General features: G+C 34.8%; 1 protein-coding gene across 2 annotated transcripts in view; it reads right to left on the reverse strand.

Moving 5' to 3' along the window:
- LOC145726775 (uncharacterized) overlaps positions 1–25,030 on the reverse strand; it is a 40,900-nt gene extending 15,870 nt beyond the window's left edge. Inside the window, exons 1-2 of one of the 2 annotated variants that reach the window (XM_081976003.1) lie at positions 24,535–25,030; positions 4,111–4,234 (exon numbers count right to left, since the gene is read on the reverse strand). In XM_081976003.1, the coding sequence (XP_081832129.1) occupies positions 4,111–4,234; positions 24,535–24,586 (176 nt within the window). In that variant the 5' untranslated portion in view covers positions 24,587–25,030. Of the gene's footprint in view, positions 1–4,110; positions 4,235–5,815; positions 6,021–24,534 lie in introns of those variants that run through there. The other variant, XM_081976002.1, reaches the window with a different exon arrangement.
- Between the last annotated feature and the right edge of the window lie 1,669 nt (positions 25,031–26,699).

A 26,699-nucleotide genomic window follows, 5' to 3' on the forward strand; every position in this document is an offset into this window, starting at 1 on the left:
GAATTGGTTGACAATGGCAGATTTTTGTCAAATTATGTATTCCTTTCTCTTGATGATTCCCTTCTCTTGCTTCAAGAATCTAGGGCCTGATAGAACGCGACAGAAGACTTGATAATGACAGGTTCCTGTCACATTCTGCATACCTTTCTCTTGATAACTCCCTTGTTTCAAGAATAGACACCATGGTGTCAAGTGACTAGAATTCAATAAACCCGCATCATGTGCTTCGTCTATATGTCTGCGCTTAAAAATGTCTCAGAAATAATGAGAACTAAACCATAGACACCCAATGCAGAACCAAAGAGTAGAACGCATTACAATAGAAGATATCGCACGTAAACCCAGAAATTAGACAGGAAGACCAGATACAGACAGAACTCTACCAACGATGAAAACTGTTGAAATAAATACCTTAAGAAGCATACAAAGCAAAACTCTATACGATAGAGTACGAAGAGAGGACATCATAATACAATCCGGAATACAGGCAATGTTGCCAGGTTTACCGTTAAAACGGTATATCTACAGTTTTTAATTATATTGTCATTATGTTGGTTGTGAAACTTTTTATATACTTTTTTCAGTAAAAAAATGCGCTGTAGTCGTTTGATTACGAGGTATGATGGCAACACTGTTTTGTAAATGTCATGTCAATTGGGGACTGACAGGGAAATGTCATTACTGTCATTGGGGGGGGGGAGAGATTTAGATTTTGATGTATAACCACACTTATGTTTTTACGAGTTTTACTGTTTTATGCATTTTCAATTATTATGAATAAATCCAACTAAAATTAATTCATTCCGTTATTACTTCAGCCATCATAGACCTAAACAGCGCTTAAAACAGTCATTTTCTTACTCCAAATTATCCTTTAAAACCACGTGATGCCTGTCACTAATGTCAAATTTTGACTAGAATTTGCAAGAATTACATTTTAACACAGTTTTCGAAACAAGACGATTTTTTGAGATTTATGACAGTTATTTTGACAATTGTCATTTCATCATCTAGCTAAATAGTGTTCTACAATCACGTGACAACTGTCACTAACGTCAAAACTGTCAAACTATACTGCTAACTTGCAAAAATTAGGGTTTAGAAGCATTTTCTAGCAGTATTGGATATAAAACGAGCTTTTGAGATTTATTACTGATATTTTGACAGTTGTCACGTGACCGTCTAGCTAAATAGTGTTCTACAATCACGTGACAACTGCCACTAACGTCAAACTGTGTTCAAAAGTTGCAAAAATAAGGGTTTAGAAATATTTTCTTGCAGTATTTGATATAAAACGTGTTTCTGAGAATTATGGTAGTTATTTTGACAATTGTCACGTGACCTCTCTACATAAATAGTGTTTTACAATCATGTGACAACTGCCACTAACGTCAAAACTCTCAAACTATGCTCTAAAGTTTCAAAAAACAGGGTTAAGAAACGTATTCTTGTAGTATCTGATATAAAATGTGTTTTGAGATTTATGACAGTTATTTTGACAATTGTCACTTCATCGTCTAGCAAGATAGTGTTCTACAATCACGTGACAACTGCCTCTACCGTCAAAACTGTCAAAATGTGTTCAAAAGTTGCAAAAATCAGGGTTTAGAAACGTTTTCTTGCAGTATTTGATATATAACGTGTTTCTGAGAATTATGGCAGTTATTTTGACAATTTTCACGTGACCGTCTAGCTAAATAATGTTCTACAATCACGTGACAATGGTCACTAACGTCAAAACTGTCAAACTATGCTCTAAAGTTTTAAAAATCAGGGTTTAGAAACATTTTCTTGCAGTATTTGATAAAAAACGAGTTTTTGAGATTTATTACTATTATTTTGACAATTGTCACATGACCGTCTAGCTAAATAGTGTTCTACAATCACGTGACAACTGTCACTAACGTCAAAACTATCAAACTATGCTCTAATGTTTTAAAAATCAGGGTTTAGAAACGTTTTCTTGTAATATCTGATATAAAATGTGTTTTGAGTTTTATGACAGTTATTTTGACAATTGTCACTTCATCGTCTAGCTAGATAGTGTTCTACAATCACGTGACAACTGCCACTACCGTCAAAACTGTCAAACTGTGTTCAAAAGTTGCAAAAATCAGGGTTTAGAAACGTTTTCCTGCAGTATTTGATATAAAACGTGTTTGGGAGAATTATGGTAGTTATTTTGAAAATTGCCACGTGACCGTCTAGCTAAATAGTGTTCTACAATCACGTGACAACTGCCACTAACGTCAAACTGTGATCAAAAGTTACAAAAATAAGGGTTTAGAAACGTTTTCTTGTAGTCTTTGATATAAAATGTGTTTCTGAGAATTATGGTAGTTATTTTGACAATTGTCACGTGACCTCTATAGCTAAATAGTTTTACAATCACGTGACAACTGCCAGTAACGTCATAACTGTCATACTGTATTCAAAAGGTGCAAAAATCACGGTTTTGAAACGTTTTCTTGTAGTATTTAATAAAAACGTGTTTTTGAAATTTATCACAGTTCTTTTGACAATTGTCACGTGACCGTCTAACTAAATAGTGTTCTACAATCACGTGACAACTGCCACTATCGTCAAAACTGTCAAACTGTGATCAAAAGTTGCAAAAATCAGGGTTTAGAAACGTTTTTTTGTAGTATTTGATGAAAACGTGTTTTTGAGATTTATGACAGTTCTTTTGACAATTGTCACGTAACCGTCTAGCTAAATAGTGTTCTACAATCACGTGACAACTGCCACTAACCTTAAAACTGTCAAACTGTGTTCAAAAGTTGCAAAAATCAGGGCTTAGAAAAGTTATCTTGCAGTATTCGATATAAAGAGTGTTTTTGAGATTTATGATTTTGACAATGGTCACGTGACTGCGTTACTAAAGTCAAAACTTGATGAAAAATCTGTATTTTTGAAGTACGGTGTTTATAGCAAGAATCAATGATTAAAATGTTTGACAACTATTAAAAGACACCCTGTATAATAATGTAAAATAAATGAATTTGTTTTGATCTACCGTTATCTACCGTTTTTTGACTGATTATTCTACCGCAATTAAATATTTTGACTTGGCAATTTCTTACCGTTCATTGGTCAACAACTTACTACGTCATACTGGCGGGCTTTTTGAACAATGTACTTTTTCAGTACAATTTTTTATCTTCAAAAATACAAAAAATTGTGTATTATTTTTTGCTTGTTCTGCTGAAATATGTAATACTTAACTGTGAAGACCCTACCTATTATACAACTTAGTCCAGTCCATGTCTCCACCCTGTATAAAACTAAGTAACGTTTCAGTAAAAATTAAAGAACATTTTTAACTGGTTGCATATAAAACAGCTGTTTAATTCAAAAAATCATGTAATCTTAGTCTTAAACTCCGATTCAGTCACAGCACATCTCCGTTACGATTAAACCCGCTAAAGGTTTATTAACAAATCAATCGATAACCAGGAAATCCTTGTTTAATTCGATGTTTTCCGGAAAACCCACAGGAACCTCGTTTATTCTAGACTAAATTCAACGGCATGTTTTTACCACCCACTGGAAAAACGAATGAATAATTAAACCAGCTTTTTAGTCCAATAAATAAAACCATTACCGTGTTCGAAGCAAGTTTGTTCCCTAACAGAAATACTATACTCTAGCAGTAGAAAATATTAAAGTTAATAATTAGTTTATTTATTATTAAATTATTTATAATAATAAAGAATATTTTCTTTCTTAACACCTTCGCTACCAAACCTCTGCAGACCGTCGAAGACGGCCAAAAGACTCCGTCTCGTGCCACAAAATGTAGTCGTTCGGAATTCTGCAACTCGCACTGGGTTCGTAAATTCGTATATAGTAAATTATAATAAACGCGAGTTCCAGACCCTACAGAAAGCTGCACTCATCGTCTAACAAATGTAAGTATGGTTCTATTATTGTAGTAATTTGATCAGCATGTAAAAGTTATTGTTCAAAGTGTTTCTTTTGGGAATTATGTTTGATGATTTATGTTAGTTTTAACTGCTGTTAAGTTATTAAATTATATTTGTCTATCAAGTGGCTTGATTCTACTTCTAAATCTCGGTAAAGGCGTTAATTTATCCATTTCTTGCTTACCACTTAACAGCGTACAACTCCAAGCCCTCCATATCGAACTGACAGTGAAGGCTCATCTCTAAACGTGGATCGTGGACGGGGGGCGCCGTCATGTTGGTCAGCTTTACGCAATCACTTTCGTGCGCTGGAACAAAAGAAAAAGTTAATTGAAACCTGCTTAAATGAGTTTTCTGATTACTGCACGAGATGGACTGGTTATTTTTATTTTCGGCACTCGTTCTAATTGATTTTAAATGGCCACCGGTTTTTTACTCGCCTATATCGATTCGGATGCGGTTCATCTACGATTATTGGGTACAACTGAATCCAGTTTGGTTTTTTGTTTTTGCTTACATGGAGAATTGATTCTGGACACAATTAGATACCTATCTAACAAGAGCGTCCCAGGTGGGAGGTTGACCATGCTAATCTAGGTAACTACAGTCCGATAATTATAACTTTAGTTGCACGTCATAACACAGGTGATTCTATTGCCAACCAAAATTTAAATTACCCGCCTTAAAATATGTTGGCAATAATGCGCAATGTTGTCGTTTGTCTTTTATGATCCCATTTTACGTTCCTGTAGTCATCATTGAACGGTTCACTTGTGGACAAACAACCTGCCTAACTGTCTGTTATCTATCTATCTATAAGCTGGGGTCCTACAGCTTCTGTCGCATCCCGCATTTCGATCGCCAAACTCTCTTATTTCTCCATAAATCCTCCTGGATTGCTCTATTTCTTCTTGTTTGCCTAACTCCGCTTATCCATGTAGTTGCTCATCTTCCACAGATTTCTTCTTCTTGTCTTTTCTGTCATTTGCCAGAATTCTGCCCCATATGTTGGTACAGGCTCTTCAACTGCTGTGTAGATTGTCTTCTTAGTTCCTAACCTAATTTGGTAGGACCATAGCCTAATGAGTTGAGTATCATTCTCTGACCCTGTTGTGCTTTGTGTTTTATGTCACGTTCTGTAGATCCTTTGCTCGAGATTGTGCTTTCCAGATATTTATATTCTTCGCAACTCTAGATCCTGATTTTCGTCCTCCTCTCCTACTGGCATATATTCCGTTTTTGTCATATTCATGCTCATACTCCATTTTTCGTATTCTTCCTGTAGTTTCCTAAGCATGTCATCTGCAAAAACCAGCGTCGTCAAACATTGATTTTCAGACCCATTCCTGAGTATTTCTGTCTTGCACAGCGCTTCTTGGATATATATTTGGAACAGAATAGGAGAAAGGCCGCATCCTTGCTGCTATGTAGACAGGAAACATGAGTTTCCAGCATCTTGTACAACATCGTTGCGATACATAGGTGTGTATTCAGTAGACTCGTACCTTTAGACCCTTCGTGACATTAAATGGTTTTGAAAAAGTGTTTCCTGTGTTAACTGTGCTTTGCGGGTTCTTGTACATATTCTGCAATGCTTTCTTAAGATCCGTCTTTGTCAAAACATTAAATAAAAGGTTAAAACTGTATCGTACGCCTTTTCCAGGTCTATAACAACGAGATGTGTTGAGAGGTTGTTGTTGTAGAGTAAAGATATTGTCATTGCAGGATCTTCCCGCTCGAAAACCCGCTGTTCTTCTATTTCCACATATTGAGCTTCATTTCTTTGCTTTAGTTACACTGACACCTCTACAATTTCCATTCTCTTTCCTATCTCCTTTTTTATATATCGAGCTAACGTAGGCTATATTCCATTCTCCCGGAGTACCTACATTCCATCCAATAGACGGTCTGTCCCATGGGAATATTTTCCGCCGCTGAACTTTTTCCGTTCTTCATCGTCTTTAACTAATTTCTTCTTGTCATCTGCATATTGCAGTACGCTGGTGTCTTCAACTAGGCTGTCTATGAAGAATCTAGTATAAACGTTGAAAAGCAGCTGCCAGATCCATAAAAACCAACCAAAACAATATCCTCTGTGTAGGCTCTGTATATGTCAGATGACAGCACAGTGTGGTTATCCACCATCACCCTACCTCTATGAAAACCATTGACTTCTTCATACAACTACTTTCAATACTATATTCCATTCCCACTTTAGTTAATTAATTTTCAGTTGACAAATCAATTTTCATGAATTTGATAACAATTCCAGTTTTCAGGTCAATTAACAAATCTGAAACGCTGAAATTTGTACATAAAATTTGAAAATTGACTTGACGGATAGAAAAACCCAATTATCGAATCAGTTTTTCATAAATTTGTAGTCAATTTGCAGTGTTTAAGTCAATTAACAAGAACTTAATGCAAATTTGCAGTTTAAAAGTAAATTTTCAACAATTTGATGTCAGTGTCCAGTTTTCAAGTCAACTATCAAGTTTTGATGCAAATTTGCAGTTTAAAAGTAAATTTTCAACCATTTGATGTCAGTGTTTAGTTTTCCAGTTAATTAACAAGTTTTAAGCACTAAAATTAGTTTAAAAAATGTTTGAAATTTACTTGACTTGCAAAATTTTAATTATCGAGTTAGCTTTCATGACATTTATCTGATGATGCAAATTGCCAGTTGACAAGTCAATTTTCATGAATTTCAGATTTCAGGGTTAATTAACAAGTCTCAAACACTGAAATTTGCACATAAAATTTGAAAATTGACTTGACTGAGAGCAAAACCCCAATTATCGAATAACTTTTTCATAAGTTTGTCGTCAATTTACAGTCAATTAACAAGAACTGGATGCAAATTTGCAGTTTAAAAGTAAATTTTCAACAATTTGATGTCAGTGTCCAGTTTTCAAGTCAATTATCAAGTTTTAATGCAAATTTGCAGTTTAAAAGTACATTTTCAACAATTTGGTGTTAGTGTCCAGTTTTCAAGTCAATTATCAAGTTTCAAACACTAAAATTTGTTTAAAATTTTTTTTCAATTTACTTGTTTTAGTTACTTTACTATTAGTTAGTTTTCATAACATCTATCTGATGCAAATTTCCAGTTGACAAGTCAATTTTCATGACTTTGATAACAATTCCAGTTTTCAGGGTTAATTAACAAGTCTCAAACACTGAAATTTGCACATAAAATTTGAAAATTGACTCGACTGAGAGCAAAACCCCAATTATCGAATAACTTTTTCATAAGTTTGTCGTCAATTTACAGTCAATTAACAAGAACTTGATGCAAATTTGCAGTTTAAAAGTAAATTTTCAACAATTTGATGTCAGTGTCTAGTTTTCCAGTTAATTATCAAGTTTTAAGCACTAAAATTAGTTTAAAAAATTTTTGAAATTTACTTGACTTGCAAAATTTTAATTATCAAGTTGGCTTTCATGACATTTATCTGATGATGCAAATTTCCAATTGACAAGTCAATTTTCATGAATTTGATAACAATTCCAGTTTTCAGGGTTAATTAACAAGTCTCAAACACTGAAATTTACACATAAAATTTGAAAATTGACTTGACTGAGAGCAAAACCCCAATTATCGAATCACTTTTTCATAAGTTTGTCGTCAATTTACAGTCAACTAACAAAAATTTGATGCAAATTTGCAGTTTAAAAGTCAATTTTCATCATTTTCATGTCAGTTTCCAGGTTCAAGTCAATTATTATGTTTCAAGAACTAAAATTTATTTTAAAAATTTTTAAAATTGACTTGATTGTCAAAATTGTAATTATCAAATCAGTTTTTCAGCAATTTGCAACAAGTTGATGCAAATTTGCAGTTCACAAGTCAATTTTAATCATTTTCATGTCAGTTTTCAGTTTTCAAGTCAATTATTATGTTTCAAGTACTGAAATCTCTTTGACTCAAATGGCAAAATTTCAATTATCAAATCAAGTTAGCTTTCATGAATCTGAAGTCAATTTACATGAATTTGATGTCAATATCTGATTATTTTGGACAATTTTTATGAATTTGATATAGATTTTCAGATCACAGTGGACACACTGAAATTTGTTTAACAAATTTTGAAAATTAACTTGACTTCAATTATCAAATCAGTTTTTCATGAATTTTGCAGTTTTATGTGTAGTTAAGTCACACTTACAGTAAGCACTTAAAATTTGCTTTTAAAAATAACAATATTAAAAATCAGGTATTGTTTTTTTACTTATGAATGTTTGAGTTCTTTTTTGTTCTAATTTATCAAATTACATTATTATTTATCTATTTATAACTAATACTTTTCTTTCGTTACAGGTTATTGTTATTTCACGTGAATTAGATTATACATTTGTCTTCCCATTATTTATATAAATGCTGAAGGTTAAATACAGGTTTTCCTATTTTTTAATTCAAATCAAATCTTCAAATATATACACGGTGTTCCACGACAAAAGTGAAAATACACGTAGTAAAGTTTTGACAATTTGGCAATGCAGTATTATTATACATTTTTGAATACTCCCTGAATGTTTTAGGTATCATAACTTTTAAAATCTATATTCAATACTTTTCGGGTTATTGACGTTTAAAAAATGACACTTTAACAGTTTTCAGCTTTTTTTTTTAGTATTAAACTGTTTTGTAAACAAGGCAATAACCAAAATTGTTTATCACTAATTACCAGCCACTTTTAGCCTTTATTGATATCTTTTGTATGTTAGTGTTTAGGAAATTTTATCAGGTACACAGTGAGTATTGTACTATACAATATACACTTTACAATCACTTCCAAGTCCACTTCAAATTTGACAGGTCTCCATTTGCCATTTACTTATGGCTTTTTCGATTGGCAAATTTAGTGCAAATCCAATCAAATGTTATTGAAACAGTATGGCAATACACTAGTTTTGCACTAAACATGTCATTCGAAAACGCCATTACAATGACATGGAAAGTCTGTAAAATTTTAGGTTAGATACATGTAAATACATCAGCATTTAAAGTGTGATTACACGTCGTATATTATAACATTTAGTTAATCTAATACAAATCTTAAAAGACAAAAATCCTTGGAAAATTAAAAATTTAGTAAATAAGAGCAAATCAATTGGGTATAAATTAAGCTCGACATGCGTTTGTAAGGGAGACGGTCGGAGACTCCGCCTCATAACACCGTGATGTAGTCGTCCCGAATTCTGCAACCCGCACCGGGTTCGTAAATTAATTGAATAGTAAACCATTTCCTAGATTATATGCCAAACCCTCCAGAAAGCTGTCCTCATCATTGTTTAACAAATGTATGTATAATATTTTGTGCACGTAAAGGTATTGTTTAAAATGTTACTTTTGGGAATTATGTTTGAAGGTTTTATTCCGATGCAAATAGTTGATAAACCAACCATTTTGTCATTTAATTTTAACTGCTATTTAGTTATTAAATTATAGTTTTCTACCCAGTCTTCCCAGTGGTTTGATTCTACCTTTGAAACAAGACAATATTAAGCAAAAAAATAACAATGCCAACGACATAACATAATTAGAGCATTTCCATGCCTTTGTAAACATTTTTAGATTTTTCGTAACCTTTTCCAATATTCTTAAAGTTTCTAAAACATTTCCAAGCTCTTATGAAAGTTTTGCAATATCTCACTCTGCAAAAACTAATTTTTTGTAAGATTTCTAGGCGTATTTGAAGGTCTGCAATCTTACTAATGGTTTTTAAAGGTTTTTAGTTCTTTTGCAAAATTTTTAGGCCTTTTTTAAAGGTTTTCAGTTTTATTGCAATATTTTTAGACCTTTTACAACATTTATAAGCTTTTTGCATAATTGTTTAGCATTTGTAGAGATTTTACATCTTTCTTGGACATTCTTCAACATTTTTAGGGTTTTTGGAATGTTCTTAGACTCTTTGCAATATCTTTTTTTGAAGATTTTTAGTCTTTGGCAAGATTTTTATACCTTTTGCAAAATTTCCAGATATTTTTAAAGGTTCTTATACATTCTGCAACTTTTTGAGATCTTCTGCAAAAATCCTAAGTTTTTTCAACATTTCTAGCCTTTTTCCAACATTTTTAGATATTCTACTACCGTTCTAATGGTTTTTTAAATGTTTTTAGTTTTTTTGCAACATTTTCATGCCTTTTTTAAAGGTTTTCAGTTTTATTGTAATATTTTTAGACCTTTTACAACATTTATAGGCTTTTTGCATAATTTCTTGAGCATTCTTCAACATTTTCAAGGTTTTTGGAATGTTCTTAGACTCTTTGCAATATCTTTTTTTGAAGATTTTTAGCCTTTGGCAAGATTTTTATACCTTTTGCAAAATTTCCAGATATTTTTAAAGGTTCTTATACATTCTGCAACTTTTTGAGATCTCCTGCAAAAATCCTAGGGTTTTTCAACATTTATAGCTTTTTTCCAACATTTTTAGATATTCTACTACCTTTCTAATGGTTTTTTAAAGGTTTTTAGTTCTTTTGCAACATTTTCATGTCTTTTTTAAAGGTTTTCAGTTTTATTGCAATATTTTTAGACCTTTTACAACATTTATAAGCTTTTTGCATAATTGTTTAGCATTTGTAGAGATTTTACATCTTTCTTGGACATTCTTCAACATTTTTAGGGTTTTTGGAATGTTCTTAGACTCTTTGCAATATCTTTTTTTGAAGATTTTTAGTCTTTGGAAATATGTTTATACCTTTTCCAAAATTTACAGATATTTTTAAAGGTTCTTATACATTCTGCAACTTTTTGAGATCTTGTGCAAAAATACTAGGTTTTTTCAACATTTCTAGCTTTTTTCCAACATTTTTAGATATTCTACTACCTTTCGAATGGTTTTTTAAAGGTTTTTAGTTCTTTTGCAACATTTTCATGCCTTTTTTAAAGGTTTTCAGTTTTATTGCTATATTTTTAGACCTTTTAAAACATTTATAGGCTTTTTGCATAATTTCTTGAGCATTCTTCAACATTTTCAGGGTTTTTGGAATGTTCTTAGACTCTTTGCAATATCTTTTTTTGAATATTTTTAGTCTTTGGCAATATTTTTATACCTTTTGCAAAATTTCCAGATATTTTTAAAGGTTCTTATACCTTCTGCAACTTTTTGAGATCTTCTGCAAAAATCCTAAGTTTTTTCAACATTTCTAGCCTTTTTCCAACATTTTTAAACATTATATTACCTTTCTAATGATTTTTGAAAGTTTCTAGTCCTTTCGCGAATTTTGTAAAGATTCTGCAACATTTCCAGACTTTTATTGAAGGTTTTTAGTTCTATTGCAACATTTTAAGATCTTTTGCAACCTTTTTGTACCTTCTGCAACATATTTGGGAAATTTGGAATGTTCTTAGACCCTTTGCAATATCTCTAAATGTTTTTAAAGATTTTTAGAGCTTTGGCTACATTTTTATACTTTTTGCAACATTTTTTAGCGTTTTTGAAGATTTGCAAACTATGAAGAACATGTTTACTATTTATAATTAGCCTAGCTTTTCGAAAAATGTCTAAATTATGTTGCAAAGTATTGACAGATGTTACAACTGCAAAATGGTCAGGAAATTAGTATAGTAAACCGTTTGAAGACAATTTTAAAGTCAAAAGCATTAGCTAACGTGGCTAGAAATTTGTATTTGACAATTTTGTCACTCACCTGTCCACTGGAGGTCACGTGACCGCTTGACAAATGTCAAAACTGTCGTATGTGCATTGTCAAAAGATTGAAAATAGCAATAATCCAAATTTGACATTTATCACTCCCAAACTGTCAAAATTGCAGTAAAAGTGGTACTTTTGAAGTTAAATTGATTCTCTGCGGTGGATGTTGTCCAAACTGTCATTTACAGCACTGTCGCCAACTTGAAAGTAGCTAAAATACATCTTTTAGCCATCAAATTTAAAAAGTGAAGCAGTTTTAGTCAACAAAAGCCTTGGAAAACAAATTGAATGCTTTTAGGACAATTTTCAAAGGTTTTAGAGTCGAAAGCACTAGCATTGACAGCCAACATGACTAGAAATTTGTTTTTGACAGTTTTGTCACTAAGACAGCTGCTTGAGGTCACGTGACTGCTAGATAATTATCAAAACTGTCAAATGTGCGTTGACAAAAGATTGAAAATAGCAGCTTCATTTTATTTTAATTAATTAATATTCACATTGTACTAACAACTGTACAAACATCAAAAAACTACTCGTATTAAAGTGGGTCGGAGCGAATTAGCATGGGATCAGTATTCAATTAAAAACTATCAGAAGATTTGATAATTATTTCAGCGTCGTTTAATGGGTTCGATTAGCGAGACATTAATGCGGTTAGCTTCGGAATATCATTTAAATAGTCGAGCTGGGAAATAGTCTCTTATAGGTGCGAAATAATTCAGCTGCCGAGAATGCCGGAGTGCCGAGAAGGGTGCTTTGCTTATACGTAAATAGGGGTGTCGATGGCGATACCCCTTCACCCTTATTACGACTACATTAATTACGACTAATTCCGATAAAGTTGAGAAGTGACACCTTCGACGTGAATTTCCTATGTAATTTGTATATTGATAGGCAATAATTGGTGTATGATTGATGATATTTTGTATACTTCATGTTAATAGTTGAATTTTCTAATAAAAATAGCAGCTTTCTGAAAGGTCTGGTCGCGATTAATATAATTTACGATATACAAGTTTAGGATCCCGGTGCGGGTTGCAGAATTCTGAACGACTACATTTTGTGGCACGAGACGGAGTCTTCTGGCCGTCTTCGACGGTCTGCTTCTCAAGTGATCTCTGACTCATATATGAGAGGTTTGGTAACGAAGGTGTTAAGATAGAAAATATTCTTAATTATTATAAATAATTTAATATTAAATAAACTAGGTACATTTACGTTATTTACACAGACTGCATATGACAGGAAATAGTATATTTCATTACCAGTACAGAAATGAGGATTTTTCCGTACGCGCGTGACAAATTGTCATGCAAGAACGAAAAATCCATTTCTGGACGAGTAATGAACGATATTTTTTATTATACTTAGGTACCTGAAATCAACATAAACAAAAAATATCGCAAAAAATTATTAAGAAAATCGGGAATATTTATTTTTATTTTTAAAACAGTAAAAATGTAAGTACATACAACTCAAATTAACAAAAAAAATATACAAGTACCATTAGTTTTACCAATTACCATACAAGACAGAACCGTTATTATTAATAGTAATATTTATTGTACAATTCGTATTATTGTTGAAGCTCAATCCCTTTTGCATTTCTTTTTGTTGAACTAAAGACTCTGCTAAAGATGTTGAAGCGGAGTGTTCGTGTGTGCTTTGGTTCTCTTGATTGACTGTTACAGATGTTGTAGTTTCCAAGTTACAAGGGCTAAACAACTTCCGTGATACTTCAATTTTTCTTTGTATGGACTCTTCTATATATCCTTCTGCTACATTGGAAGAAAGCCATCCTCCGTGTCTTTTCAAAGTGAGCAAATCATCGCCGTTTTCCACCAACATGGTTGCCGAAGAGCGCCTTAGCCCATGTCCGGTATATTCTTCGGGATTTTTTAGTTTTAGGTATTTTGCAACAAGTTTTGAAACACCACTGATAGTATGGCACCCAACATGTTGAGCGTAACATCTTTGGTTTCGGTATGCAACAAATAATCTTCTACTCTCCATATGTTTAGGGCGGAGATCTGCGTATTTACGGTAAATTGTACAGGGATCGAATTTGCAATTTTCATTGGTAATGGTAAAACTTCTTGACCTGTGAGTTTTTCCATCTCGTAAGAACACGACAAGAAAACGCCCATTATCTTCCACATCATCTAAACTCAAACGTATTAAAACATCTCTGCGGCATGCACCGAAGATGCCAAACACTAAAATTACTTTTGCTAGTAGATATTCTCCATCTGAAGCTTCACATAAAAATTTGGTTACTGTAAGAATCTTGGATTTCTTTGGTATATATCCTACAGCTTGTCTTTTCAAAAAAGCAATCGTTTTTGGATATTGGTGGTGAGTCTTTTATTGCCAAACAACTCTTTAACATAGAGAATCGACTTCATAAAGTGGAGGATTTCATAGTGTTTGCTTTTTCAGAAAAATATACTAAAAGAATATCGTCACTCACAATTTTGATTCGTTTCTGAGTCCGCCATTCGGTAAAACTGTTATATTCTTGTTCATATCTCAACCTGGATTTCACTGGTAATAAATCTGCACTCACTTCTGCCGCTCGTTGTAAGATATTTTCGGGAATATCCCGATTTTCTTCACAATCTGAATTCATTTTTGCAAAATGTAATAAATCACCGCCCTCTGTACAAGAAAGCCTAGAATGTCACTTTTAATGGCGGCGTTAGCGGTTTTCGTTTTGTACACAAACCTATACAGATGCAGTAGAAAATATGATTTTTTTAATTTTTTCGGGTAGTTGATTTAGAGGTTGTGAGTGAAAAATCAAAGAACGCTTCATTCCTGATCCAGATATGTATAGATATGGCTTTTTATACCCAATAAAGTCCAGCCAAAGCAAGTTTGGTTAGAACCCTTTGTCCTGGAAAGTACAACAAACTAATGTGAAAACTGCTCAATCAAAGAAAATTTGGAAATCCTTGAAGCTAGGTAAGCAAAACTGGTAAATGGGTTTTATATTATTACCAAGACCTTTCTTTTAAAATGTAAACGTGCCAATGGAACTTCTAAAAGCTGTCCTGTTTCTTCAGAGTAAACCTTTGTTGCTCTCAAAATGCAGGCGGCCTCAAAATGTAACTCACATACTTATGTATTTAAGAGGCAATAAGTTTACTGAATGAGAAAGCATATTGTACTTACCACTGAGTATTGTGTTGGAGTAAAATCATTCCAGTTCAAAGCTTTCAACCACTGTTGGGTTCGAACAGGGTCTTTTGGAAAGTAAAAGACTGACACTTTTGGGCCTTTCACCAAATTGCTTTTACAATTTGGCAAACAACAAGTGGACGGCATATTGTAGAGGCAATAGAATTTAAGTTAAAAAACCAACAACAAATTATAGAACAATGAAGGAACAATAACAATAGTGATAACACAATAAAATGAACACAAACTACACTTTCACTAGAACAATAAACATATAAACAACAATATATAATAGCAAACAAAAATTACTTTGGCAAGTAATCCCAAGTCTTGACTTTAAACCTTAAAAATTAATTTAATCATGGAAAAACTCAATTTCCACTATACAAACAAATGCAAACTGTCAACCACTATTTCGGCCATATTGGAATTTTTGGCATGCACCTTCTTGGCTTTCTTGTACAGAGGGCGGTGAATAAATACATAAATACTTAATTTTCACTGACAGAAAATAAAATTTGTCATTAATAAATAAATCGTTGCTATAGACACATTACTCGTTTCTTTTTTTCTTCGGGTTGCCATAGGATATCTAGTATCATGGATATCTATGTTTATTATTAAGCGCACGGAAAGAGGGATCGGGAAAAAATTTCCGTGCGCTGTTCCGAAAATGTCATATTTACTGTATTTTATAAACAGTTGAAAATGTAGTATTTTCTGTTAAGTATAATAAAAAAGATATTTCCAGTGTTTCAGTATTCAGCCCGAGTGTGTAGGTGTATATGAAAAATAAAACGGGCAAAAGCAATAATCTAGTACAAAACGGGGCGACGCCCCTTTATTGTTTTAAAGAATATCGACCTGAATGTTCGTAGTCTTAAATCCTTGGGGCGCAATCTTGAGTTTTCTCGGGGCCCGCATGAACAACTTCAATAGAAGACACGGCCGTAACGAATACACGTACGCCCGTTTCGGGGGGCCGTATTTCAAACGGGGCCCTGTTTTATTTTTAACAACTGGCTGGCGGAAAACTCAGGGGCGGACCGTGGGGGGCATATAATTTTTTATTTGGTGGGTTAATAATGCCGAACGGCGACACGGGTTCGGTTTCCTAACGCGATAAATCAAAATCGAGTGTTTGTATTTCGCCGAAAGTCTTTTGCGATGTTCGTTCTGATTAAACGGCCCGTCATATACCCCCGGGTTATGTTGATTGATGGCTCAAAAATATGTACGGATGATATTGCTCGTAACTTGTCAGTTTTTGAGATATCTTCTGCCATAAAGGCAACATTGTTTCTGTCAATGGGAAAGATGCGACGGTCAAAGTATTGCGGCCATTTACAAACATTTATGACAAAAAGAACGTGAGACAGTAGACTGGCATAGGTGACATTCAAACATTACGGTCAGAGATCGCAAAAAGATTTTTGGTTCCTCGACAAACATCGACTCTGCGCTATTTAAGACAACCTAAAAAACAAAAAATAAATAAAATAATAAATAAAAAAAAAATAAAAATAAAAAAAACAAAACTTAGAAGCACATTTGGCCACTTTTTTTAGTTAGAAACTGGGGCTTTCACATTTGTGGCACAATGCAATGTCAGAGTCAATGGTACCCGACCGTCAGCGGCGTAGGCAGTCATATTTAGCATGACTATAATGACAAATAGCGCTACTATTTTGTAGACAGTAAAATCCTCTTTAATTTACCTTGTATAGTATTTGTAGCAAAGTTGTCAAGTAAGCGAGTTATTTTGACTTAAAATGTCAAGAGTAAAAATCCTGTCAAACTTGTGTTATGTCAACTTTGACAGCCCGTAACTCGGTTATTTTGACAGTTAGAGAGTTGATTTTTTTACTATTTTGTAGACCGTAAAATCCTCTTTAATTTACCTTCTATAGTATTTGTAGCAAAGTTGTCAAATAAGCGAGCTATTTTGACTTAAAATATCAAGAGTAAAAATCCTGTCAAACTTGTGTTAGATCAATTTTGACAGCCCGTAACTCTGTTATTTTGACAGTTAGAGAGTTCATTTTTTTACTATTTTGTAGACCGTAAAATCCTCTTCAATTTACCTTCTATAGTATTTGTAGCAGAGTTGTCATATAAGCGAGCTGTTTTGACTTAAAATGTCAAGAGTAAAAATCCTGTCAAACTTGTGTTATGTCAACTTTGACAGCCCGTAACTCGGTTATTTTGAGAGTTAGAGAGTTGATTTTATTACTATTTGGTAGACCGTAAAATCCTCTTTAATTTACCTTCTATAGTATTTGTAGCAAAGTTGTCAAATAAGCGAGCTATTTTGACATAAAATGTCAAGAGTAAAAATCCTGTCAAACTTGTGTTATGTCAACTTTGATAGCCCGTAACTCGGTTATTTTGACAGTTAGAGAGTTGATTTTATTACTGTTTTGTAGACCGTATCAAAATTCCGCTTTTTTGATTTCAAGATGGCGGTCTTTAAGTTGTGCTACTATTGACTGCTAATTAAATTGGTTATGGTAAAAAGCGTTTGAATGGGTGTGGCTCATAAGTGCAGTGGTTCTGAGCATTCTCTTAGAATCGGTTTCTTGGATATCAACACAAAAGTGGATGATAGGCTTTGTTTAGTAGTAAGTAGGCCTTAAGGCCCTTTTCACCGTTTCCCCTCAAACCCTCTCCACCTTACCCCCCCCTCGGACCTACGCCACTCAGACGTCCCGTCTCCCTGAGGAAGGCAATCCTCCCCCACTCCAAAGAAGACAGTTCCCTGCAGGAGGAAGCCCCAAGAAAGCGCCTCCTGATAAACGACCAACGATGGCAGACTCCTAAGAGGTGGTTTCACATTGTGAACAAACAGGGCTATCACCAATTCCAAGTAGAATGGCATTTTAAGGCCCAGCGACTCCTTGACATCAACCATTTGGATTTTGCCTTGCCGTTGCCTGGGATTCCAATCAATTCCTTGGCTTGGCACCCTTCCGCCTTTCTCCACGTCTCTGTAGTACCTTCAAGCACCCAGTCACTTAGTGCGCTTGCTACCTGTTGCTTAATGTGAAGTTAGGCAGTTATTGGACTCTCAGAAGCCTTCAGTGCCGGAATCCACACTAGGTTTACCTCTGCTTCTGCTCTGCCACTTCGTTCAGGGCACCCCAGCATTCCTAAATCAGTCTGTTGCCCATCCTGGCACTACAAAGTGACTTTAGGACAACCCGACTGTCGGAGTAGATCTCGATCACTCCCTCTCGTCCTTCTGTAACTTGCTTGTGGCGACCTCGAGGATTGCAACCAATTCCGCCTGAAAGATGGTCGTCCAGTCCCCCAGCGCTGGGTCTTTCTTGGTGTCTTATCGGTACACTCCCGCCACGGACCATCCCATATTGGAAGAATTTGAGCCGGCGGTGTACCAGCTTTGCACCCCTTCTCCAGAAGTCACTGACCTACTCTCCTAACTTTCCCTGGTTGGTATTTCTACCTTCCTTTTGGAACTTACGTTAGGTGCGACCACTTTTGCCCCCAGGATTGGAATATCCCGATGCATGGCGGCTGCTATACTTGTATGTCCTTCATCCAGGTGGTTGTCACGTCTTGTAGGGCCGCATTCCATCCTCTGCAGCGGCCTCCCTGCTTATCCACAGAGGTAACTCAGGAAGGCCCAGAAGGACGTTTGATCCTCATTGCGCCCGTTATTGCCAGAGAGGCAGTTTTCCGGATACAAAGGCCTTCTCCACCACCAACATGGACAAAAAAAATAAAGATAATTTGGTAGATAAGATGGATAAGAGGTTACGCCCCTTTAATACGTGACATGGGAGAAATACAACTTCTTCTTCTTCTTCCAATGATGTTTGCGATAACATTTTCCATTTCTTCCTTATTTCTTGCGGTGTGTATCAGCGACTGTACATCGTTCAGCCCTGTCCACTGTCTGATATTTCGCAGCCAAGACATTTTTTTCCTTCCGATCCCTCTCCGGCCTTCAATCAATAGATGTAAGAATTGATATTTCGTGTTTCGCATTATATGCCCCAGGTATGCCGTTTTTCTTCTCTTAATCGATTCAAACAGTTCACGTTGTCTGTTGACTCGTCTTAGAACTTCTTCGTTTGTTAGTCTAGCCGTCCAGTGTATCTTCAAGATTCTGCGACACAGCCACATCTCGAAAGCCTCCAATTTGTTGATTGCAGCCGCCTTCAATGTCCAACCTTCCATACCGTAGAGAAGCACCGACCAAACGTAGCATTTAGTGAATCTGAGCCTTAGGTGAAGGTCAAAATCGGAACAGGTAAGCACTCTTCGAAGACTTAGGAATGCCTGTCGAGCTTGTTCAATGCGACATTTTATTTCCTTGTCTGATGTCCAGTCTTCGAAAAGCCAGATGCCCAAGTATTTAAATTTATCTACACTTTCTATGGGCCTTGCGTTAAATGTTATGGTGGAGTTTCCAAACATATTTAGGTTTCTAGAGATAATCATAAACTTTGTTTTTTTAGTGTTGATATTTAAGCCCATTGATTTGTTCTCCTACCTTGTTGACCTTGTTGTTGTAGGTCGTGTATGTTATCAGCAATTAAGGCCGTGTCGTCAGCATAGCGGATGTTGTTGATCCACACTCCATTGACTTTGATTCCCATTTCCACGTCTTCCAGGGCCTCTTGGAATATTGCTTCCGAATATAAGTTGAATAGGAGTGGAGACAGCACACATCCCTGCCGTACCCCCCTTCTAATCTGTATGGCGTTGGACATATTATTGCCTAGTTTGATTTGCGCTGTTTGGTTCCAATATAGGTTTTCAATGCATCTAATGTCCTTTTGATCTATATCAAGCCTATTGAGGAGCTGCATCAGTTTGTGGTTTTGTACGCGGCCAAATGTCTTTTCATAGTCTATGAAACATAGGCACACATCCTTTCTCTGATCATAGCAGTTTTGGACAAGCACTTGTGTTTGCAACTATCGCTTCCTAACCTAACCCCTGTCTAAACCCAAACTGCGAGTCGCCTACGTCTATTTCACATTTCTTGTAAATTCTCTGGTGTATGATTTTAAGGAATATTTTTAAAGTGTGGCTCATCAGGTTAATAAGTCTATGATCTTCACATTTTCGTCTTCACAGAAATACAACAGTTACCAAAAAGTAACATATACCTCGAATGCTCGTATAGAGTTGGAGAACAATAGCGGGTTCGCAGTTGATTTGTGGCCGGTGTAATAATAAGGCAGCGGGGTGACATAAAATAAAAGTAAATCCGTTTTAGAGGGTCCTGGTCCGCAATAAGGTTATATGGCGTTTAGGTCGGACGCGACATAAACCGGGCGCAACTTCCCTTCAACCGTAAGAGATAAAGACGAGTGCAAAAAAGTTGCATTGAAAACGATTCGGAACTTTCCGCTGAATGGATAGATTTTTAATTTATCCGCCCAATATGTTTGGGTGGCATCAATGCAATCGGCCGCGTATCATAATCCACTAAATTATGAATAGGCCGCCGTGAGATTTATATTTTTCCGGCACGAGGAAAAACCCCCATCAGCACAGCGTATTGAGTAAAAAAAGAGTAAATTCGATAATAATATATTATGACAGGTAAATTGTATCCGTAGTGTGCCAACCATTAATCTTGTATCACGTAACAATGAAGCTCGAACGATAGGCGAAGATAAAGAGATTTTTTGTACGCTTTCTTGACAAACGCGGTTTTGCGCTTACTTTATTCAGTATCTCCCATCAAACGGCAGGTGGATTCAAAATAACTCTAATTAAATTAATACGTTCAATATCTATTATGTAGTAGCTTTTTCTTTTTTGGGAATTGGATCGGGTTCACGTAGAAATTGCTTGAAAATAGCTGGATTCTACGTGAACTCCCAAAAAAGAAAAAGCTACCAATACTACCAACCGAGGATCGTAAACCAAAAATCATAATCCATTATGTTGAAAACTACCCGAGTAGCAGACATTTATGGGACCAAGATGATTGAAAATATCCACGTGACCATTTTCATCTTATCTAACTCTCTTTAGAATCAGCGTAGCTCCGTTATTTAAAAAGCTATATAAAAGTATAATTAAAGAAAGTTGTAGGAAATTTCATCCTCTAGAAAATTGTATTACGGCACTTTTGCCCTTCAAAGCCTCCCTAAGGAGTTACAAGGCAAAAAATGACAGGATGCATCAAACAGCTTTTTTGAACCAACCCCATTTCAGTCAGGTGACGTTAAGGATAAGTTTTAAAATTAAATAGTCACGCGATTCAGTGTTTAAAACTAAAAAAATGGTCACGTGGCTTCTCAAATACAATTTTGCTATTTAAAAGAGTCAAAGGGCTTTGTGATGAAAAAGTGTCCCTAAACATTTTTTTTAAAAATTTGATGATTGAAAATTGTCACGTGACCATTTTCACTGCAAAAAGAGTTACGTGTGTATTTTCAAAATATTAGTTTAAACTAAAAAACGGTCACGTGACCCTTTATTAAATAATATTTTCCCATTTACAGTCACGTAACCTTCAGGATTCCGTTTTGGCGTTAAAAAAAAGTCACGTGACCATTTAAAAATAAATTCGATGATTGAAAATTGTCTCGTGACCATTGTCACTGCAAAAAGAGTCCGCAACTTTAAAGTTTAAACTGAAAATCACGTGAACCTTTAAATAACATTTTGACATTTAAAACTATCACGTGACATTATGAATTCCATTTTTAAGACATGATTTCTATTTGTAAATTTGATGATTGGAAATATCACGTGACCATTTTTACCTTAAATAACAGTTTAAACTTAAAAACGGTCACGTGACCTTTCAAATAATATTTTGACATTTCAAACGATCACGTTACATCCAAGATCCGTTTTGCCTTTCAAAAAAGTATCACGCAAATTTTAAAATTAAATTTAATGATTGAAAATAGCCACGTGACCATTTACATCTTAAAAATAGTCACGTGACTTTGAAAATATCAGTTTTAACTGAAAAATACGAGACTTGTTAATTTATATTTTAATATTTACAACGATCACACTTTTTTAAAATAACTCTCTTTCAACTCAGCGTAGCTACGTTATTTAAAAAGCTACATAAAAGTGTAATTAAAGAAAGTTGTAGGAAATTTCATCCTTTACAAGATTGTATTAAGGTGCTTTTGCCCTTAAAAGCGTCCCTAAGGATTTACAAGGCAAAAAGTGACAGGCTGCACCAAATTGCTTTTTTTGAACTTACCCCATTTCAGTCAGGTGACGTTAAGGATGATTTTTAATTTTAATTAGTCACGCGATTCAGTGTTTAAAACTAAAAAAATGGTCACGTGACTTCTCAAATACGATTTTGCTATTTAAAACCGTCAAAGGGCTTTGTGAAGAAAATGTGTCACTAAACATTTTTTAGAAAAATTTGATGATTGAAAATTTTCACGTGACCATTTTCACCGTAAAAAGAGTTAGGTTTGTATTTTCAAAATATTAGTTTAAACTGAAAAACGGTCACGTGATCCTTCAAATAATATTTTGCCATTTACAGTCACGTAACCTTCAGGATTCCGTTTTGGCGTTAAAAAAGAGTTACGTGACCATTTAAAAATAAATTCGATGATTGAAAATTGTCTCGTGACCATTGTCACTGCAAAAAGAGTCACGCAACTTTAAAGTTTAAACTGAAAATCACGTGACCCTCCAAATAACATTTTGACATTTAAAACTATCACGTGACATTATGAATTCCATTTTTAAGACATGATTTCTATTTGTAAATTTGATGATTGGAAATATCACGTGACCATTTTTACCATAAAAAATAACAGTTTAAACTTAAAAAAACGGTCACGTGACCTTTTAAATAATATTTTGACATTTCAAACGATCACGTTATATTCAGGATCCGTTATGGCCTTAAAAAAGTGTCACGTAAATTTTAAAATTAAATTTGATGATTTAAAATAGTCACGTGACCATTTGAATCTTAAAAATAGTCACGTGACTTTGAAAATATCAGTTTTAACTGAAAAATACGAGACTTGTTAATTTATATTTTAATATTTACAACGATCACACTTTTTTAAAATAACTTTCTTTCGACTCAGCGTAGCTCCGTTATTTAAAAAGCTACAAAAAAGTGTAATTAAAGAAAGTTGTAGGAAATTTCATCCTCTACAAGATTGTATTAGGGTTCTTTTGCCCTTAAAAACCTCCCTAAGGTGTTATAAAGCAAAAAGTGACAGGATGCACCAAACTGCTTTTTTTGAAACTAACCCCATTTCGACTGACGACAAAAAAGTTCCTCTTTTGTACACTAGTGCAACAAAGTTTTTTTTACACATACGCGTTGTTTGTTGTACAACTTTCACTTGCGGGCAAAAAGGATGTACTTTTTGCATAAATAACTATGAATATAATATAGTTGTATTTCTTGTTATTCTCCTTGTATTATTTCAATATTTCCACATCCTCCAGAGGCCTAATGAGAATAGTTTTTTATGCAACAAGTGCAAAAAAATACTTTTTGCATGGGTTGCATACAAAATTTTTTATAAAATCGACTGGTTTGATAACAAAAGTGCAGCAAATATAGCAAAAAAGACTTTGTTGCACTAGTGCAATTAAGTAAAACTTTTTGCATTTGAAAAAAGTGTACTTTTTTGCACGATTTTATAAAAAATCCCGCACTGAATGTTTAATTGTAAAATTGCAAAACTCATCTCCCGCATCGCTGTGAATCTGCGTATCTGTAACATTTTAATAATTTTTATCTACAACAGTTACATAATATCGTAATTTCGCATTATTTTCAGAGTCATAATGACCTGTATTACCGCACTAGTGCTTTTTTGAATCTATTGCCGCACTAGTCCGTTAATAATCGGTGAACAATTTGTTTGTATCTTGCTTCTGGTTAATATTAATATTAAAAGTAATTTTTAGTTAGATTTTTTTTTAATTAAAAAACATGACATACAATTACATGAAAACTCAATTATTATTAGGATAAATATTAATGGTAAACTCTTTGCAATTGGATAAATTAATGCCAAATGTTGACATGCCTAACAAGTTGCTGGAAATATTTTTATTTATTTTTAATTTTTTTTCAATTAATCATTAAAATAATCGTTGTAGATAAAATGTTGTACGTAATACGTAGGATATGTTATTAACGCACTGTGTGATTAATTTTCAAATGCGTGCGTTAATAAAATTCATATCCTACTTGTTACGTAAATAACTATTCTTAAATAAACGTAATGTATAGCATTTTTAAAATTTTCTCCTCTCTAACCGTTGTTAAATCCGACAACCGCTAACTTTCCACTTTTTTCTTGATTTTTTTTTAAATTACACAATATTTTAAACTCCATACCTGGGGCTGTACAAACTTACGCAAAAAAAAAGCATGGCACAACTCTACGTGCAAATAAACGAGCAACATTTATTTGTCGGAGGTCTTATTGCCTTCCCTTTGCGCCCTTATTCCCGTTTATACGTGCCCGCTCCGTTCCATAGGGGGCGTAACCTCCAGGCTGGGATTTCATAAACATTAGCCAAGGTGAACTCTATAATAATTATTATAAACTAAGCAGGCACTTGTGTTGTTTAGTGTTGTTACATCTTTTAGGTTGGCTGGATGTTAATTCAGCTTATTTTCTTTAAAATACTATTATGATTGTTTTTATGCTTTTTTTTTTCTGGTTTTTTTTTTGTAAAGGTTTTCAAAGAGCGTGGTTTGAAGCATGCAGTGTCAAAAATTGATATTATTAATATGAGGTACATCATGCAAAGTTACCCACCTACAACCAGTAGCAACACAACCAGGTAACCAGGAACAACGTAGTCCTTCATAGCACTAGCTGCAGAAAAATTGATGGAACAATCCAGTGCCTGCAGGCAGGCAACGAAGGTTCTAAATAATATATTTAAAAACCGAGCCGCCACGCCCCTTTTATTGTTTTAGGGACAATCGACCTGGTGCTGCAATTTCAGAGGGTTCACAGCACCCAATGGGACGTAGTTATCACAAAGTTAATCTCCACCAGGGTATAATTGGGTTTAAGGAACCTCAGCTGCGGTTTATGTCCTGGCTATAAAAATGGTTGCAGTCGAGCCCATTTTTCTCAAGTTTCAGCTTCGAAACAAAATGAAACTTGCTTCGCTTGTGGAGTGACAATGGCTCGTGTTCATGCACGTTAATGACAAGAAATTGTCGAGAGATAATTAGGATTTCCGAGGGTAACGTTAAGAGCAGCGAATTAGTGGGCGTGACCTGGATCAGATCCGGGAACGGGTCCCGATCCGGTGGATGCTGCCGACGCGATTGTACTGACTGAATTTCGGGATTCTGGACGTTCTTCGCGTTTCCCTCTTTCGGCGTCGGGATGCGTCGCGGCGCTCTGGATAATATGATCGAAAGACCTGCTTCTAGGCCGCCGTGACAGCGTAATACACTTGTAAATTGAGACTTTATTTACGGCCAGTTTAGACGGGAATTTTAATATCCTCCTTCCCTCCCCCACGTCGTTTCCTCACCCGGAGAATGCAGTCTGAAACTATTCTCATTTTATATTGGAAGTTACTTGATTTTGACTTGTGTATATTTTGTGTTATTTAGAGAAGTTTCGGTTTCTTGATATTGCCGAAACCAAAACCCAACCATGGAGATCTCGGTTATAAGATACTCTCTCTAGTCGTTAGCTTCATGTTTGAAGCGTCGTGATCCTATATTAGTCTCATGTTGTATTTTTAGCAATTTCCCTCCATTCCTCTCCAGCCATCGTTTTGGAGAACGTCCTCTAGGTCGTGTTTCCTCTACCTTCCCTTGGACCATAAGTTTTTCGAGATTGTCAACTTTCCTCCTGCTGGCATGTCCAAAATACCTGAGAATCGGTTGTTTGATTTTAGTTGACAATCTGACTTGGATGTTAAGTTCTTCGAGTATGGATACGTTAGTTCTGCGGTTTGTCCAGGGAATCCTCAGTATAGTCTTCTCCAGACCCACATCTCAAACGCATCCAACTTGGCGATGTCTGTGGCTTTTAAGGTCCAGGATTCTGCTGCGTATAGCGCAATTGGAAAAACGAGGGTGTTTACTAATTTTCATTTTGTGGTGGTTGTTATATGCCGATCTTTCCGAATTTTGTTGAGTTTTGGCAAGAGCTATCCTTCTTCTGATTTCTTGACTTGATCCGCCATTTCTGTTGATGTGGGCACCTAGATAAGTTATTTCCTGTGTTATGCTGTGCGTGCGATCTATTAGCATAAGTTTCGTTTTCTGACGGTTCAGTTGTAAACCGAACTCTGCTCATCTTTGGCGATAAGTGTGGTGTCATCAGCGTAGCGGAGATTATCCATCCTTCTGCCACCTATGACAACTCCTCCTTCCCAGCCGTCCAAGGCTTTCCTTATGATAGGGGTGGTCCAGTTTTAAATGTCAATAATTCACCATTCGATAGCCCATCAAAAAATAAGTTAACATACATTATGTCATTTTCCTGAAAAATGTTTCCCAAGGAAAATACAGTCCATAAAAGTTCAGTTTAAAAAATCGGTTTCTTGTCATAACTGTCAGACCGCTGGAGCAATTTTAATCAAATTTGGCACAATCCATTTACTGGTTCAATTTGACAAAATAAGTATCTCTTATAAAATTCTGATTTAAAACTTCGTTTACGAGATAATTGAGTTATTACGTTCAAAGACCCAAAACCAAACCAACCCAACTTAAAAATTGTCTTGAAAACGGTGAAAATCGACTTAAGAGTCTTAAAAAATGTTTTTGTAACCAGTTTTCTTAGTTTCCAGGCAAATTGAAAGACTTTAGTATTGAAAATTGACTTAGAAACCAGTAAATTTACTTTGAAACGGTGAAAATTGACTTGAGAGGCTTAAAAACTGTCTTTCAGTCAGTCTGGGACACCAAAAAGACTCTGAACGAATGAAAAGTGACATCAAAAGCTTA

Source organism: Ips typographus, linkage group LG3 (assembly GCF_016097725.1).
Source record: "Ips typographus isolate SLU linkage group LG3, UJ_Ityp_2.0, whole genome shotgun sequence".
Lineage (NCBI taxonomy): Eukaryota > Metazoa > Arthropoda > Insecta > Coleoptera > Curculionidae > Ips > Ips typographus.